The 16307-nt window shown below is 46.9% G+C and overlaps 1 protein-coding gene across 1 annotated transcript; it reads right to left on the reverse strand.

The window, feature by feature from the left end:
* Positions 1 to 420: 420 nt before the first annotated feature.
* On the reverse strand, positions 421 to 975 carry LOC119458958 (sulfotransferase ssu-1). Its single transcript, XM_037720814.1, has one exon. The coding sequence runs from the start codon at positions 973 to 975 to the stop codon at positions 421 to 423; it is 555 nt and encodes a 184-aa protein (XP_037576742.1).
* Between the last annotated feature and the right edge of the window lie 15332 nt (positions 976 to 16307).

Here is a 16307-nt window from a genome sequence, read left to right on the forward strand (position 1 = left end):
ACCTAAAATAAAGAAACGGAAAGTTCCTTGTGAAACTTGTTACTTTTTATTTCAATTAGTAGATGTCAATGTCACAACATTTAGAGTTCACACCATTCGGGTAATGAGACACATTTGGTGACTGATTGTACAGCCATCGCAACTCATTTGCAATGTCTTGAGCTCCCGCCCATGCACTCGTAATCTCGACTCATGGAATGTCCACGTCTTTCCAAAGACTCATAAAATCAGAATGCACCGAGGCCTCCGCTATCCTGTATTTCATTCGCCGAATCTGGTTGAGAGTGAAGTGATTTCTCCAATCTCCCACCTGGCCATTTCGTACAAAGTCGCCAGTCATGGGTGTGTCAACAAGCGCTATAAAAGCGAGAATGCCCTTTAGAATTTCTGGCCGAACAGTCTTCAGAAACGGAGATTTGCTCAGGGCGGCTTCTGTGCATCATAATTTAACAACCTCTTCATGTGCTCCAAGCTAGTGTTCTCTAGAACCCGGTTGATGAGCTCGGGATCTTTCCTCAACTTCTCCTCCCTTTCCGGCCCCATGAACGCAGCGATCTTGAGAACATTGTCACGAGTGTCCTTCTTGAGCTCTTCGTATGTCAAGAACAGTACGTTGGAGTCATTGCGATGTTCGTACCAAGAGATCACATTCTCGAAGTACTCCCCATGCTCTACTCGGCCTTGCATAAACAGCTCGAAGAACTGGTCGAATGTTCCGTTGCGAAATCGGTAGAATGGTATGTCCCTAGTGTGGTAGTAGAAAGAAACGCACGAGTCGTACGGATTCCTGGCAATATATACGTACTTCGCTTCAGGAGAGTACGGGATTTTGTTGAAAGGTAAGTGGCTCCTAAACACACTTGGTTTGGGGGCGTGCACGGCTGCTTCGGCTCCCTGCAACTCCAAGCATGGAAATCGTATAAGAAGATCAAAGGGGTTTGTGGATTGTTCGGCGTCCATGAGTATGTTGTACATGATGTGCTGAGTCCACGTGGACCCCGATTTCGGATAACTCGCTAGAAAAAGGTCTCCAGGTTGTGGTTTATACGCCAGTGTTGAAAGAACCATCTCGTCCGAGAAGTGCTTGCTAAGGTGAAGTCGTCTTATAATTCGGAAGACTTCTGACGCCATGATGTCCTGTTCAAGACTCAAGCTGTGAACAAGAAAATACATGAAATAATGTGGAGAGCTGAGCTACACTTCTTAAAGCTGCAGACACTTATATTCAAGAAATAAACAAGTTATTCAAATAACGGTGCAGGAAAGCCGAAAAATATTGCGTCGAAAAAATATTTCACTATCATAAAAAAAGTTCCCAGCACTTTTTTGGTGCAACGAGTTGTCGAACTGAAGGTTATCGCAACTTTAACCAGTGCCTTTCTTTCTTCAATAAACAGAACGAAGAACACAGAGGGTGGTCCGGCATCGGTTCAGTGCGAGATTTCTGGAATAAATTAGCGGAGAAAAAGTAAAAGGATTTTTTACCGAAGCGTCTAATCCATGCCGCTTACAAGTTCACACTATGCCGAAAATTCTGACAGGTGGTGACATCTGACCTACTTTTTCTAACTAAAAGTGACTTGATATACGTTATATAATTCACGTTACGAAATTATCCATTATGGAAGACCTGCTTACACGGTGCTTGCCGCTGGTTCGCTGCAAAGTACGTTTCGCTTATTGTACTAAGCGCCACCACTATGTTAAATCTCGTGGTTTCTTGGTATAATGCGGATTTGGTTGATTTATAGCTTTAATGAAACCTGTTTAGTCTCCAGCACATCAAGAAAGGGTGCCAAACAAAGTGAGCGAAATCATTTTGTTGAAACAAATCCCAGAAAGATGTGACACGTAGTCTTATTTTACGAGTAGTCGTCGTCTGTTGTTCTGTGCTGTTGTTCTCATTGGCCGCGCCGATTGCCTGATCTCAGCGTTAGCAGGAGCACGGCTCCATTTGAACTAATGCCGAAAGGTAAAAATAATTAAAAGTAATTTCGAAATACAGGCCCTTGTCTGCTTTAATGTTAACTGACTTGGCAAGTTCACAGGATCGATTGCCCACTGTGTGGCCCCATTGCACCATTGCAATGGATACTCCTGTTTGTTTCATGCTACGAGTGCCCGTTCAAAACCTCTCGTGGTGAAAATTCAAACAGAGCCCTCATTTACCGGGTCCCCCAGAGCTTACTGCCCCCCCCCCCCCCCCTCAGCGCACGAGTTCTGGCCACATAGCATAAGAGTAATCCCAGCCAGACAAGAGGGTGGAAATTTAGACTCAAGTTGGTGCCTTAATAGGTTGGCATGGCGTTAACGGCAAAGCGGTATTAGGTGCAAGCAATTCTACAAAAGCTTTACACCAGTTGTACCATCAGTTACACGTGTGCTCGAATGCGGAAGCATTCTTGTTTCTATGACAATCTAAACAAGTCAGGGATGCTGAGCATGAAAGACACGAAGGAAACAAACATACATACATAGTAACATGCGCAAAAACACTATAAAATAAACTTTTCACCATATATTCGACGAAGCGCTCTAGACTAGTTCATGCCGCCCGGAGTCCAGGTTCCAGTAAGGGTTCAAATATGTTTACCGTCTGTGTGGCCTAACACGAGGGTAATTGCTAGAGCTCTGTTTGGCAGCCGGCTATTGGGGGACGAAAACGGTCACCGGCGTCATCTCGGCGATATATATTGTGTATACACATTTTACAAGGCTTCCGCTTAACTTAAAGTAAGACATTATATGTGCATAGATGAGCGAAAAACCAGACAATTCTGCGAAACATGATTGGTGCCCACGCAAAGGAAGGTTATGGACACGTAATCACTTCTAACCCTCTTTTTGGATGGTAAATCGAATAATTTGTCCTTGTTTATACTCACGTAATTTGGTACACGGTCTTCCACTCGCGAAGCGCTCTTTAGGATCCCGTTACTCCATCGTAAGTGTCATCGATGTGGATAAAGTCTGAGGCCACCCTGCTTGGGGAACATTGAAAAAGTCACCAGTAAAGCAGGTGTTTGTACAAACACGTCACCTAGCGCTGATGTCCTTTTCTCAAAATTACGCTGTCACGCAGCTGTGGGTTTTGCCCTGTTTGCCGCACATGTGTTGTGTTTCTCTATGAGGCTTAGGCATCCTACTGAAAGTTCTACAAGTAATGAAGTGTCTGTGTATTCCATCTGCCTTCTTGCTTTGTTGTCAATATGCGCTACAATATTATTCCAAAAAGCCATGTCAACACGGCCGCATTGCAGCTCTAGAAATTTTGGCTTTTGTTTATTAAGCCAGACTTCTTGTTTGTCGCACTCCATGTGATTTGGCGAGGCTGGGTGGTTACTTGCCTTGGTCGCTCAGCATGAGCTGTGGCTCAATTGTTATGACACATAAAACTAACATTTTTTACTAATCCATACAATAACGGAAGCGTTATTGAGTCTTTTCAGTTATAATGCTATGCAAGGAGGCACATTATCCGTGCAAATTGCATTTTATTCCCAACGTACGTCATTGTTTGCACTTCCTTTCAAGACCACCTTCTCAACCTACCCGGCGAGATGTTCTTTGCCAATGTCCATTGTCTTGGAAGTGTTCTTCATGTTCTCACTTTCTTCGCCATAGCTATGTCAGAGATCCCCTGCTAGGCCTACTGGGTGAGACGTCGACGCCAAACCCAGAGAAGCAGGCATGGAAGTTCGGTGTCGCTGGGCGACTGTAGGGCGCTGCATTATCACAAGTCCCCTGCTTCAAGGATCAGCTCGCGTTTCAAGCCACTATAAACGATTTGTAAGTATACATATAGTACACTGGGTCGTGGTCCTATCCCTCAATCCCCCTTCCCTTTCATTACAAGTCGACAAGAGTGGTGCAAGTTTTATTTATTTATCTATGTATTTTATAATTTTGAATAATTTACAGGCCTCAAGGAAGACATTGGGTAAAGGGAGAATTGTGGTTAAATCAAAGTAGAACAAGAGTTATTAAAACGCTAGAAAAAGCATGAACGTAACAAAAGCAATATTTCAACAACGCATTCGCGCGCAACATCGACAAACTAAATGCTAAAAGTAGAATTAAATAGAATACTATCAGCAGAAGTACGCTCAGGACGATAACAGCAAACTTTTTTATTCAGCAATAGCCCATGGCTGGGCTATAGCTGCAGCGCTAGAATACAAGGTTAGAAGAATGAAAACGTACTAAAACCAAATGCACAAAAGATGAAAAAAATAGCTTTGTAACAATACATGCAAGGGTATGATAAACAGGAGCAGTCATTAAAGGACACGCATTTTTTTAGCGGCGAAAAAACACTCAATACAATAAATAAAAAAAGCTATACGAAACAGAATGTACGCTATAAAACCACAGGAAGCATCGGTGCAAGTTGACTCTGGAGCCAGACTGCAGGCGGTTGATGAGTTCATTTAGAAACCTGTCCCGCCGTTGTTCGTCACCAATGTGGCTGAAAGCAACGAGAGCGAGAAAAGGCCGGACGGTGTATCCTCCGTGGTAGCCTCTGGGATTGTACAAGCCAAATGGCATAACTTTGAATTGATAGAGGCCGTCAGCTGTAACAAATGCTGTCTTTTTACGGTCCTTGTCATCGACTGCGATCTGCCAGTAACCAGAGCGCAGGTCGATGGATGAAAAATAGGTCGCGCCGTGAAGGCAATCCAGAGCTTCATCAATTGGATAGACATCCTTGTTCGTGATCTTATTGAGATGCCGATAATCAACGCAGAATCGCCAACTGTTGTGTTTCTTTTTAACTAGGACATCAGGGGAAGTCCACGGACTCACGGACGCCTCTATAATGCCTTTTGAAAGCATCTTGTCACCCTCTTGTTGAATAACTTGGCGCTCGGATGGTGACACGCGATAAGGTCGCCGGTGAATCGGAGGCGCATCGCCAGCATGTATGCGAGGTTTGACCTAAGGAACGGCCGTCAAAGTCGGAGTATGTGACGAGATGTCGGAGTATGTGACGAGCAAATCACGGAAGTCGTCTACTTGAGAGGGCAGAAGGGCCGGGGCAATCATCTTTGTGATAGCGCTCTGTACCGACGGAGAAGTGGGCGCGTCGGCGGACAAAATTGCTGACGTAGGATCAGGTGACAGTGAAGAAATCTGGCACTCATCTGATGGTGACAGGGTGGCCAAAACTATGCCTTGGGGAAGAACTTGAGGACAGAGTCTGAAGTTCTAGAGGGACAGGCAAGTCTGGTTGGTCGCAACAGTCACAACAGTGTGGGGAAAGGAAATGTTGTGCGACAAAAAGACACTGGTAGACGGAGTAACCACATAGTCACCATCCGGTACACTGGGTAAGGTACAGCGACAATACCGGTGAGTGTTTGGGGCGGCAAACGAACAAGTTCGGCACAAGAGCGCTGGCTCTGGACTACGTCAGGAGCGTCTAGTGAGGCGGGGAAGTCAAGTTCAACGACAACGGCCGGGCAGTCAATTACAGCGGCGTGGTCAGTCAAGGAATCGAGTCCAAGAATTACGTCATGAGGCAAGCGGCGAAGAACATGTAGCAACACGGAAGTGTGGCGGCCAGCGACGCTCACCTGTGCGGTGTACATTCCAAGCACGGCCGGAGTTCCACCGTCAGCGACACGCACAACGCGGGACTCTGGAGGCTGTTAGAACTTTGTGTAAGCGTTCACGGAGATCAGAGCTCATGATACAAATATGTGCACCGGTGTCGCTAAGGGCAGTAGCTGGTGGGCCATACACTTCTACAGCAAGTTGGTTTTCGTGCGTGGGAAAGGTTAAAAGAGGCTTTGCACGTCGTGGGTCCAATGCAGCGTCACCTCCGGGAGCTGCATTGCTTAGTTTTCCTGGGAAGAGTGGCCAGAGGGGTGCGGCGATGAATAGCGGAGGGGCAGAGGTGACCGGGAACGACTATCGTGTGGAAAAGGTGAACGGCTGGAGCTAGAGCACTGCACGGGCTCGGGCTTACCCGAAAGCCCGGGCCCGGCCCGGCCAGTGGGCCGGGCCGGGCCGGGTAGAGCAGTTTTTTCACGGGCTCGGGCCGGGCTCAGGCACGGCGTGTGCTTTTTGACCCGGGCCCGGGTCGGGCTCAGGTTTTTTGACGTGGGCCCGGGCCGGGCTCGGGCTTTCTGCGGGTTATTCTCGGGCTTCTCAACTCTGAAAAAAATGTATTTTTCGGTCTCGGGCCGGGTTCGGGCCGGTTTCTAGTCGGGCTCGGGCCGGGCTGGGCGGGTAACGTAGATTATTTCCGTGCCCGGGCCGGGCCCGGGTCTCGCCATAAAAGTTTTGATCGGGCTAGGGCGGGCCGCCCAATGTAAAAACGGGCCCGTGCAGTGCAAAAATCGGCCCGTGCAGTGCTCTAGCTGGAGCTGCGGGTTGGTGCAGGAGCGTCTCGGAGTGGGGAGTTGCAGAGGTCGATTGTCGTCGCGGCGAATGTAAAAAAATGAGCGAGGGGTGGAAGGTTGGCGATACCGGCAGTGACGGGAAATGTGTCCAACACCATGACAATGAAAACATATCGGCTTATCGTCCTGGGTTCTCCACTGGGCCGGAACGCAATAGCGGCGCAACGTTGCTGTATTTCTGTAAGGCGGAAGAAGAGAACTCTCCCGAGGGTGAGGAAGAGAGGCAACAGGCTGGAGTCCTACGTTAGCCATCTCTTCCCTCATGACGCCTTCAATTAAACAAACAGCCGTCGGGAATCGTCAGACAGGCGTGCGAAATAGGAAGGTGGCGACACCACCTCAATTTCACGACACACGATGCAGACAAGGCTATCGGTGCTCGGTTGCTAATTGGGTGGCTGAACGTCCACGCAGGACGATGTAGCGGCCGGGTTTGGAAGCCGCATGAATGGTTGGGCGATGGGGCGACTCTTCAGTGCTTCAAAACGCCGGCATTTCTTGATAATGGCTTCAACGGTCGAGCAGTCCTTAAAGACCAGCAAGTTGAAACCATCATCAGCAATGCCTTTCAGCACGTGACTTACTTTGTCCGCCTCGGTCATGGTGGCATCAACTCGGCAGCAAAGGACGATTACGTCAAGGATGTACGACACGTACGACTCCGTGGGAGATTGGGTGCGACCGGAGAGATCTTTCGAAGCGGTGCGCTGGCAGCCAATTGCTTTGCCAAATAGGTCACGAAGCTTCTGTTTACATAGATCCCAGCTGGTCAGCTCTGTTTCGTGAGTGTCAAACCAGACGCGCGCTGTCGCACTGAGGTAGAAAGCGACATTGGCGAGTGTCACTGTCGGGTCCCACCGATTGTTCGATGCGACGCGCTCGTAATTCCCTGACCAGGAATCGACGTCAACGTTGTCGGTGCCGTAAAAGGAGCCTGGGTCGTGTGGTTGGATCAAGGCCATTGGCTGGGCTACCGGTGTAGCGGTTGACGCAATATCCCCACTTGTTGACATGGTGGAACTTGCCAGGACGCGTCCGCTGCGGAGTTCCGTCTTGCGTAGTACCCAGCACCTCCACCAAAATGCCACGGGAAACGGTATAAATGAAAATATATTTACAAACTATATACAGTGACCCGTAGCACTGCCGAGATGGTGGAATGACAATGTGTTCAATCGTCGTCTTCACACCAGTGGTCAACGTCGTCTTTGTCGCATTGGGCGCAGTCTCGTGACAATATTTCTATGCACGCACACACAGAAAAAGGGCTAGTAATTTGTTCAGAACTTCAAGAAACGAAATGACAGCTAATAAGCGGATGTCTCCAGGTAAAGCATTTCACTTTTTTAATTGTCCCAGGAAAAGGGAAATTAATTAAAATTGTTGCTTGCGTGAAAGGGAAGGCTTGCAGGTTAATATTGCGTGGCTGTGTGTGAAGGTTGACGTGGCAGGACACAGGGCATTACACCATTGATGTAACTAAGTGCTAATATTAAAGTGAATCAATTTTGATTCAGTTAGTGATTCTACGTGCTGACATGCTGCAAATTTAATGAAAGCATGGCTGATGAAAGAAAGAAGTCACGGCGAATCTGTCGAAAAGTAAAGCGAATGGCCTTCTTCTGGATGGCTTCCAGTTGATTGATGCTGGCTAATTCCCCATGTGGGTTCTCAGCAAGTACACCTTATTCCCAATAGGGCGTATTAGTAATTGATACTTAATGACTTTTGAAGATAATTTTGGTATTCGCTGCAAATATCCAAATTTATTAGAGGCTTTAGCACAAATGAAATTCAATATGTTCGGACGAGGATAAATTATTAAAAAAATCACCAACCCTTCCCCTATCGAGAAAAAGGGGGTAAGCGAAGCGTGTCGTGTGTGTATCTGACCTTCGTCCGGCTAACGTTCGGAAGCCCTCGCCTCTGGATTCTCTGCCCTTCGCTGACGGCGGGCTTCGGCTTCCGAAGCCCTCGCTTCGCGATCGTCGGCTCTTCGCTGACGGCGAGCTTCGGCTAGGGAAGCCCTCACGCTAGAATCGGTGCGTCGACGACGAGCCCTTTCCCGAGCGAGGTTCACGCCGGCGTTCGTCAAACGCAGCTTGCTCCTTTGCAGAGCGCACCACGCGTGGCCTTCCCATCTGTTCGCCGAAACTGATCTGAGGCGAGGGAAGCGCGGAGGAGCGCGCGCCAACCCGCTTTCTTTCCATGTCCCTGACAATCATTGCTGAAGCAACATCTTCTTTGTGTACTAGCACCTTGCACTGGAAATCAGAACGTTTCGTCCATTCTCTTGCAGCATGCAAAAGCTTGCTAGGTGAAGTCGCCATATCCATAGTAATAAAAATCTTGGTTGAGCTATTCTTGAGAAGGCGTTTCTTGGCAATGCAGGTATTTCGCAGCTCTTGGCGCATGAAGCGCACGATAATACCGGGCGTCTTTCAGGAGTTAGCTGTGAGCCTGTGGACGGCTACAACGTGCCGTTCGGAAAAACGCGCTACGTCTAGCTGTTGCGCGAAATCATTCACCCGACCTAACACGTTTTCACTATCAGTCTTCGAGACTTTGTGTATTACAATGCTTAGGCGTCTGCTATGCCATTCAGGACCGTCAATGCCTTCATGGATTTTACTGATGACCTGCAAAGCACCAGGGGCCGGATTCCCAAAAACGTTCTTACGGTAAAACTATTCCTACAAGCCGGCGTCAGCCAATCGTAACATATCATTAGCGAAGGCGGCTGTCGAATGGCAAGCAGAACTTACGAACGAAAAGCTTTGTGAAATCGGCCCCAGATCTCAACATATTTTCCGCCTTTCGCCTCACATTGGTTAATCATGGCTATCAAGGCGTTTCTTAATTGCACCGAACTGATCAGACAGTGTTTGGATTGACTGGTAAATTTCATTCGTTTTACTTGGTAAGTCCAAAAGCAAGCTCAGTTTTTTTTATCCAACTCTGATAGCCTCAGTATGACATCGGACTCTAATTCCCTGATCTAACAAGACAGAACCTACACCTTAGCTTCCATTTTCTTGAGATGTTAAGCCTTTACAATTTTTCCTGAAGTCCTCGCGGTTAACCTTCTCATTCACACGAGAGCACTTTCCAATATGGGAATGAAATCCACATTCCGACCATAACAAAAGAAGGCATTTTCACGGGTTTAGGTACGGCATGGTGCAACACCGAGACATAGCAAACAGCTCGGACACTCAAACGTGTAGGTTCAATTTCAGGTACACGCGAAGCATAAACAAAGTAAAGAGGTCAACGCACTTCTCCATAACGAGCGAACCACGTTCTCAGGACTACGCTGGTCACATCTGAAGAAGACATGTGGCCCAAAACGGGCTCTATGTGAGGTTGCGTGACTACGTTTATATTTCCCAATGATTTCTATCGACCTGGTGGTCCGCTTATGCTTTGGTGGCTACATTGGCTCTCAGGAGTGTGTTCTAGACAAGTGTGTTGACCTCTACGTCAGTTTCGCAGCAGCAGTAGAATGCAAAACAGGAAAGGCTAGAAAGGGGTTAAATAACCAACCTGAATAAACGGAACAGCGTTTAGCGGTGTGTGTGTGCGGTGCTCTCCACCACTGCAGCCAAATGATGGGAAAGGCCACCGTCTCAATTTGCCGCGTCCGTTCTGGATTTGAACGCGAGAGCGTCATAGAGAATTCGGTGTCGGCGTCGGCGGCGTTGTCCGCTACAAAGGAATCATTCCGAACCACGCATTGCGAACTACGCAGGCCCTCCGCGTGGGGCAGAGGTGTTAATGAACTAATTGAATTTATCAAAGTAAAACGCGTAAAAATATTCGTGATGTGACTTACACACAACCTACAGACATGATAGCGTTGGATTTTAATTGAAATCTACGAGAAAGCGTAATTCTGTTACGCGGGAACTCAAACACAAACAAGTGCCCTGCTGTGTTTCTTTCAACAACAGAAACTAAAAACCAGACAATGGGTTTGCGTTGTCCAATCGTCCGTCCAATACGTTACGATGACGACGACCGTTGTCATCATTGACCACACACAACGATGATTTTTGTCGTCGTCAGCCAACGCAGTCGTCTGCAGCATCGCCATTACCACAGCGTGAAGACCAAGAAAAATTTATCCACAATAGCCTCTACTAGAATTTCAATCTGTGCCAGTTACACAATGTGAATTGCGTATTGCTTCACTGGCATGGATGGCGAGCGCGCTAACAACTGAGCTATAGCGCTCAGTGCTAGGAAATTAGTGGAAAGCTTCGCGTTCCTCATAGCCTCCGAGAGCAGTGGCATCTCTGCGTGAATTTTGGAGGCCGGAACGAGCATTACCGTAGTGGACGAGGATTACATTATGTGTATCGCATAGAAATTATTCTCGACGAGGTGGCGGCGTGTTTGCCTCCAATGCTTCATTGCCATGCTTGTGGGAACAGCGCCGGTAGGACGTTGGAGACACAAACGAGAATGATGATAAGCATCAAACACCGCACATAGGAACAGTGGAGCAGGTGCCAAGAAAAAAACTTATGGGGGCAAAACAACGTCAAAAGCTTTGACAACACCAATGCCGACGGCTACGTCACAGCGATAACTGCACTTATTATTGCGATAGCAATTATATGGACACTCAAATACAGATTTCTGCCGTCGGCGTCGCCGTCGCCGTCGGCGTCGCCGTCGCCGTGAGGTTCCGTATGACGTCAATGGAGATGAAATCGTGGCCGGTAGGTAAGTGGTTCTTGAGGGAAAGGGAAAGGTTGGCGCTATCTTCTGCAGCCCTTGAGGGAGCACGGCTCAGCGCCAACGTGGCCGCGCGGTGGTGGTAAGTGGTTCTTGAGGGAAAGGGAAAGGTTGGCGCTATCTTCTGCAGCCCTTGAGGGAGCACGGCTCAGCGCCACCGAACGCTGTATGTGCGAGTGAAAGGGCGCGAGGGACGCGCTCTTTCACGGGGAGTGAACGCACGGCGGAGAACAAACGCGCGTTCTGCGCCGTGCTTCCTTAAGGGCTGCAGAAGTAGGCGTCTCTTTCCTCCTTTACAATCACCATATATGTAGAGCAAACGCGCCTTCTTCCGATGCGCGAGAGGCCGTGGGGGAGGGGGGGAAGGGGGAGGGAAGGGAGGCGACGTTTAGCTGCGGCACCAAGTGCCTATTTATATCAGAGGCTCCGGCAACAGTCACCAACGCCGCACGCATTTTGAGCGAACGCGGGCAAAATGCCGACGGCGTCGACAACAGTTCGGCGCGTTGCCGGTGCTGCTGCATGTCCAAGTTTATACAGCTGATAAAGCTAATATCATTACTCCGTATATCTCTCTACAAATTTGCTATCGCAATTGATGCTTCACCTTTCAGGTGAAACTGCGACAACTTTTTTTTACGCAATAGCTCACGGCATTTTCAGACGCCAAGTGCCCTATACGGTTATGCTGCAAATGTACAGAGAAAATGAAATATTTCAAATCTCGTAGGTGGCACTGTGTCATTTTGCACGGGATATCAATAGTAGCAAACATTTTGACCTCAGAGTTTATTTATCCCCAGGCGGGAACTTTAAAACAAGTCACCGAGCTTGGAAATCATGATGCCGTTTACACAGCATGCTCGTATGTGACCCAAATTTTAATAACCAACATTTCTAGTTGACCTAAATCAATCAGAAGTAAAAAAGCGAGATAAGCCGACTTCAAATTTTAAGGTCATCTCAAGCACCACGCTGTAGTCACTTTGAGCAGGTACGTCTGTGTTTCCATCGCCTTACTAAACGACGGAAACAAAGAAATGGGACTGTTTTGCACAAGATGAGTGAAAGTAAACATGATGAACAAACATTACTTGACTCAAATTAATTTAAATAGTAAAATGTAGATAGTAATGAAAATAGTAAAATGTAAATCTCTCTCTAGAAAAAAAAAAAAGAAAGCGTAAGCTTTTGGTCGTACAGCGGCGAATAAAAGGTTGCTTGAAGTTGTGTATTTCCCCCTAAAAATCTAACGAACTTTGACAGAAGGAGCTTGTGAGTGCTAAAGTCTGCTCACGTACGTATTTTGAATTTCGCATCATGCATTACTATGCCATACAAAAAGGAAGTTGCTTAGGTAACAGAGAAGAAAAAGACAGAACTTATTTATCTAATCCACACTATTACTTCGTTAATATCACGCAATTATATTTTACTTTGAAATGTCCTAATGAGTGCCATTTTTTGCATTTATACTTCATCTTATTAAAATTTTGGACGAAAGCGCGCTTACCCTCTAAAAACCATTATATAATCACTGTGTTCTTGTCCAGTTAGCTTTAGTTGTATGAACCCGATTATTTAAAGAAAAACAGGTAACCGAAAATTAAATCGTGGCGTTCACTGTGGGAGAATCCGGCGGCCACCGTAAATGTTTTCAGAGCCTAAGGAATCGCTGAAGTCTGCTGACGTTTTGTAATACGTCTCCTAGTCTCCAGTTTTCGGTGCACATGACACTGGTGCAGGCGCTGGTTATAAGACTACTCGATGCTCCAGACTCCTCCTGGAGGCCGGTCATGCATTCTGGCCTTATTGTCTTACACTACAGCGCCTGTACGTCGCTGCAGTTATCGGCCGGTCTTGTTCCTGAGCACTACCCCCCCCCCCCCCCCCCCCGTGTGCTGCCCATCTCTGCCCATGGCCGACGCCAGCCCGCCACCGGCATGCGTTCATCTAACGTGCCACAAATCACCCGTATCCATCCACGGATTCCAGATCGCTTTCACCGTGGCACCTTTGAAGACGTCGATGCAGACTGGCTTGACCGGTTCGAGCGCGTCGCCAATCAATAAGTGGAGTTTAGGGCAATAGTACATTTCACCCTTGCCGTACGCGAGCTGAAAGAATGCCATACATTTATGTTGACACGTTAATGGAGACCGAAATGCAGAACATATTGTCACGGCTCATTGAAGACAAGAGCGAAGAGCGGTATTTCATTGAGATAATTAGGAAAAGGCGCTCCGTCCAAACTTCTTCTCTAGCACCTCGCTTGCACGCTCGAGGTCATTCTCTTCGTCGTCAGCGTGGTTGGGCACAGATAGCGTCGCGGCAATATTCTTCAAAGCAGGCGACCGATTTACTTACAATATAAGTGCAATGCAAAGTGCCCATCATGGTTTCACTTTAGGCATTTAACAAGCAAATGGGACGTATATATCAACGTCTGAAAGTGAAATGTCGACGCCAAGGATGAACAGGAAATATGGAAACGAATAGGCATTGTTTGCACCGCTGTTGTGTCTACATCTTTCAAAATGTCACACAAGCATAATCCGGGGAAAACATGGGGATAGCGGGAGATGGAAATTATACACGATGAGCAAAACGAGAACAAGGTGCGAGCAGGAGCCGACGGTTTGACAAGTGGACTTGTCTTCTTCAAGGCGACATATGCTCTCCTCGGTACGTGCTCTCCTCGTTCTTTTTGTATACAGGGTGTTTCAGCGAACACTTTCAAAAATTCTTAAAGGTTGCCTGTAGCAGATAGCACAATTCTAGTTCATGATCTGGTCTACTCGAAGAGGCGGACATTACTTGCACAAGAAATTGAAATGCATATTCGAATAATTAACAAAAATGCACTAATTACGTTTTAACTAATTACCTGACGGCCCGCCCGTATTGCAATTTACAAATTGTAGTCGTTGAGTTCGCCAGACGGATCCACTTGTAACGAATTCTCGGGATGACACCAGTTTTGGGATATTAATTCCCGAACTTTGTGGAGAAATGCATTGGCGTTCCAGTTAGTTGCTTAAGAAAACGTCACTTTATGCATTGAAGCACATAATTAACTGGAACGCCAATGCATATTCCCGCAAAGTTCGGGAATTATCTCGAAACTGGTGTCATCCTGAGAATTAATTCCAAGTGGATCCGCCTTGCTAACTCCACGGCTACAATTTGTAAATTGCAATATGGGCCACAAGGCAATTAATTAAAAACTTATTTAGTGAATTTTTGTTGATTGGTCGATTATGCCTATCAATTTTTTGTGCAAGTAATGTCCGCCTCTTTAAGTTGACCAGCTCATTAACTAGAATTGGGCTATCTGCCACAGGCAACCTTAAATAAATTTTGAAAGTGTTCGCTGAAACACCCTGTATATTTGTCCCTCCCCCCGTTTTTCTCTTTTTTCTACGAGCGCCATGTTTCTGCCGCTACTTTTATTCTTTCTGTCAGACACGATAGTTCACTGACCTCCAGCGGAGCAGATACCGCCCCCCCCCCCCTTCCCCGTCGTCCAGGCTTCTTCCACAAAAAGAGGAACCTACAATGAAACGTCAACCTGTTACACACGACGCTGCCTCAAATTCCTCCACCGACTATCAGTAGCGCATTAACTTTCTTTCGAATTCTACACCCTCGCCGCTAACACATGCTCGCTCGTTCTCTCACCCACCCACCTTACCTTCTGTCCCCTTTAGAAGATCCCTACCTATATATGCTGTGCCGAGGAGAGCGTATGTCGCCTTGAAGAAGACAAGTCCACTTGTCGAAACGTTGGCTCCTTCTGTCACCTTGTTCTCGTTTAACACAAGCTTAATGTATCAACTGGTATGAAGTTAATTCGGTAGCGACCAATGAATATCGAGCCTTTCGGTTCCCCATTTCCTTCAATAAAATCGTTTTGTTTATAACCGAAATTATCAAGCTGCGAAAAACTACAAAATGTAGAAGCGCAATATCAGGAATAGAACACAGAGATGTCCTAAACACTAAATATAAGGTATTATTTTCTCGAGCGTTTCTATAATATACGCTATAGACAAGTTATCACAAGGATTTCGACAGCTAAGTGTTATTAGGTATAATGTAAAGATCGCTAGCTATCCATGGCAAATAGAAAAACAAGAAGGGATGGAAGGGGAGTATAAAATGTATGCATTTGGATTTAGCGCTCTCTTGAGAGCCAAGCAACATAAAAAAATTGTTGTTCAGCAGAGCACAATTCTTAAACGCGTCCCAGTTTTTCCGTGAAGGCAGAGAAATCTAAGCGAAGTTTTCAATGCAAACGTTTCCAATAATAGGTGAAAACCTTTCCAAGCATGCATTTACGTAATTTTCACATAAATGATTTGTCATCACTGCACATCAAATAGTCTTTGCAGATGTCCCGAATTGTTTGTCTGAATGAACCCTGGACCTCTAGGCAATCGTAATACCGGAAAGGAAACAAAATTCCACTTGATGCTTGACAATGACACACACTATTCTAACTTGGCGATGTTAGGGCTGTTTTGTTCAATAGTTGTTAAAAGCCAATATATACGAAGGGCGCTTGAAAAGTTCTTGGCCTGACCTGGACGTAGTGACCACGGGTCAAAATTTTGCAGTCAGTTCTCGACATAGTCTCCCTTGAGGGCCACACATGTATGCCATCACTCTTGGAGTTTCATTATTCCGCTTTAGTAGAACATTTCCTCCTGCTCCTCCAAAAAGTATTTTGCGGTGCTCGTGACGGCTTCATCAGCAGGAAAACGACTTCCACCAAGGTGCTTTTGCATCTGTGGGTATAGGTGGTTGTCCGGGGGACCCAAATCAGGGGAATAGGGTGGGTGCTGAAGCAGTTGGAAACCACAGGAGCGAATTGCAGTCATTGCAACAGCCGATGTGTGAACTGGCGCATTGTCCTGGTGAAACAGTGCCCCTTTCCGGAGCATCCTTCGCCGTTTTTCTTTAATTGCCGACCTCAGATGACGAATCTGAGCTTCATAGTATTCCCCGTTGATGGTTTGAGCTTTCGGCAGGAATTCCAGGAGAATGACACCCTTGCAATCCCAGAACACTGATGCCACTATAGCCTTGCCAGCGGATGGAACCACCTTTGCCTTTTTGGGGCGGGGGGAGGTGGAATGTTTCCACTGCTTAGAG

The sequence above is a fragment of the Dermacentor silvarum genome, chromosome 7, assembly GCF_013339745.2.
Source record: "Dermacentor silvarum isolate Dsil-2018 chromosome 7, BIME_Dsil_1.4, whole genome shotgun sequence".
NCBI classification, from domain to species: domain Eukaryota; kingdom Metazoa; phylum Arthropoda; class Arachnida; order Ixodida; family Ixodidae; genus Dermacentor; species Dermacentor silvarum.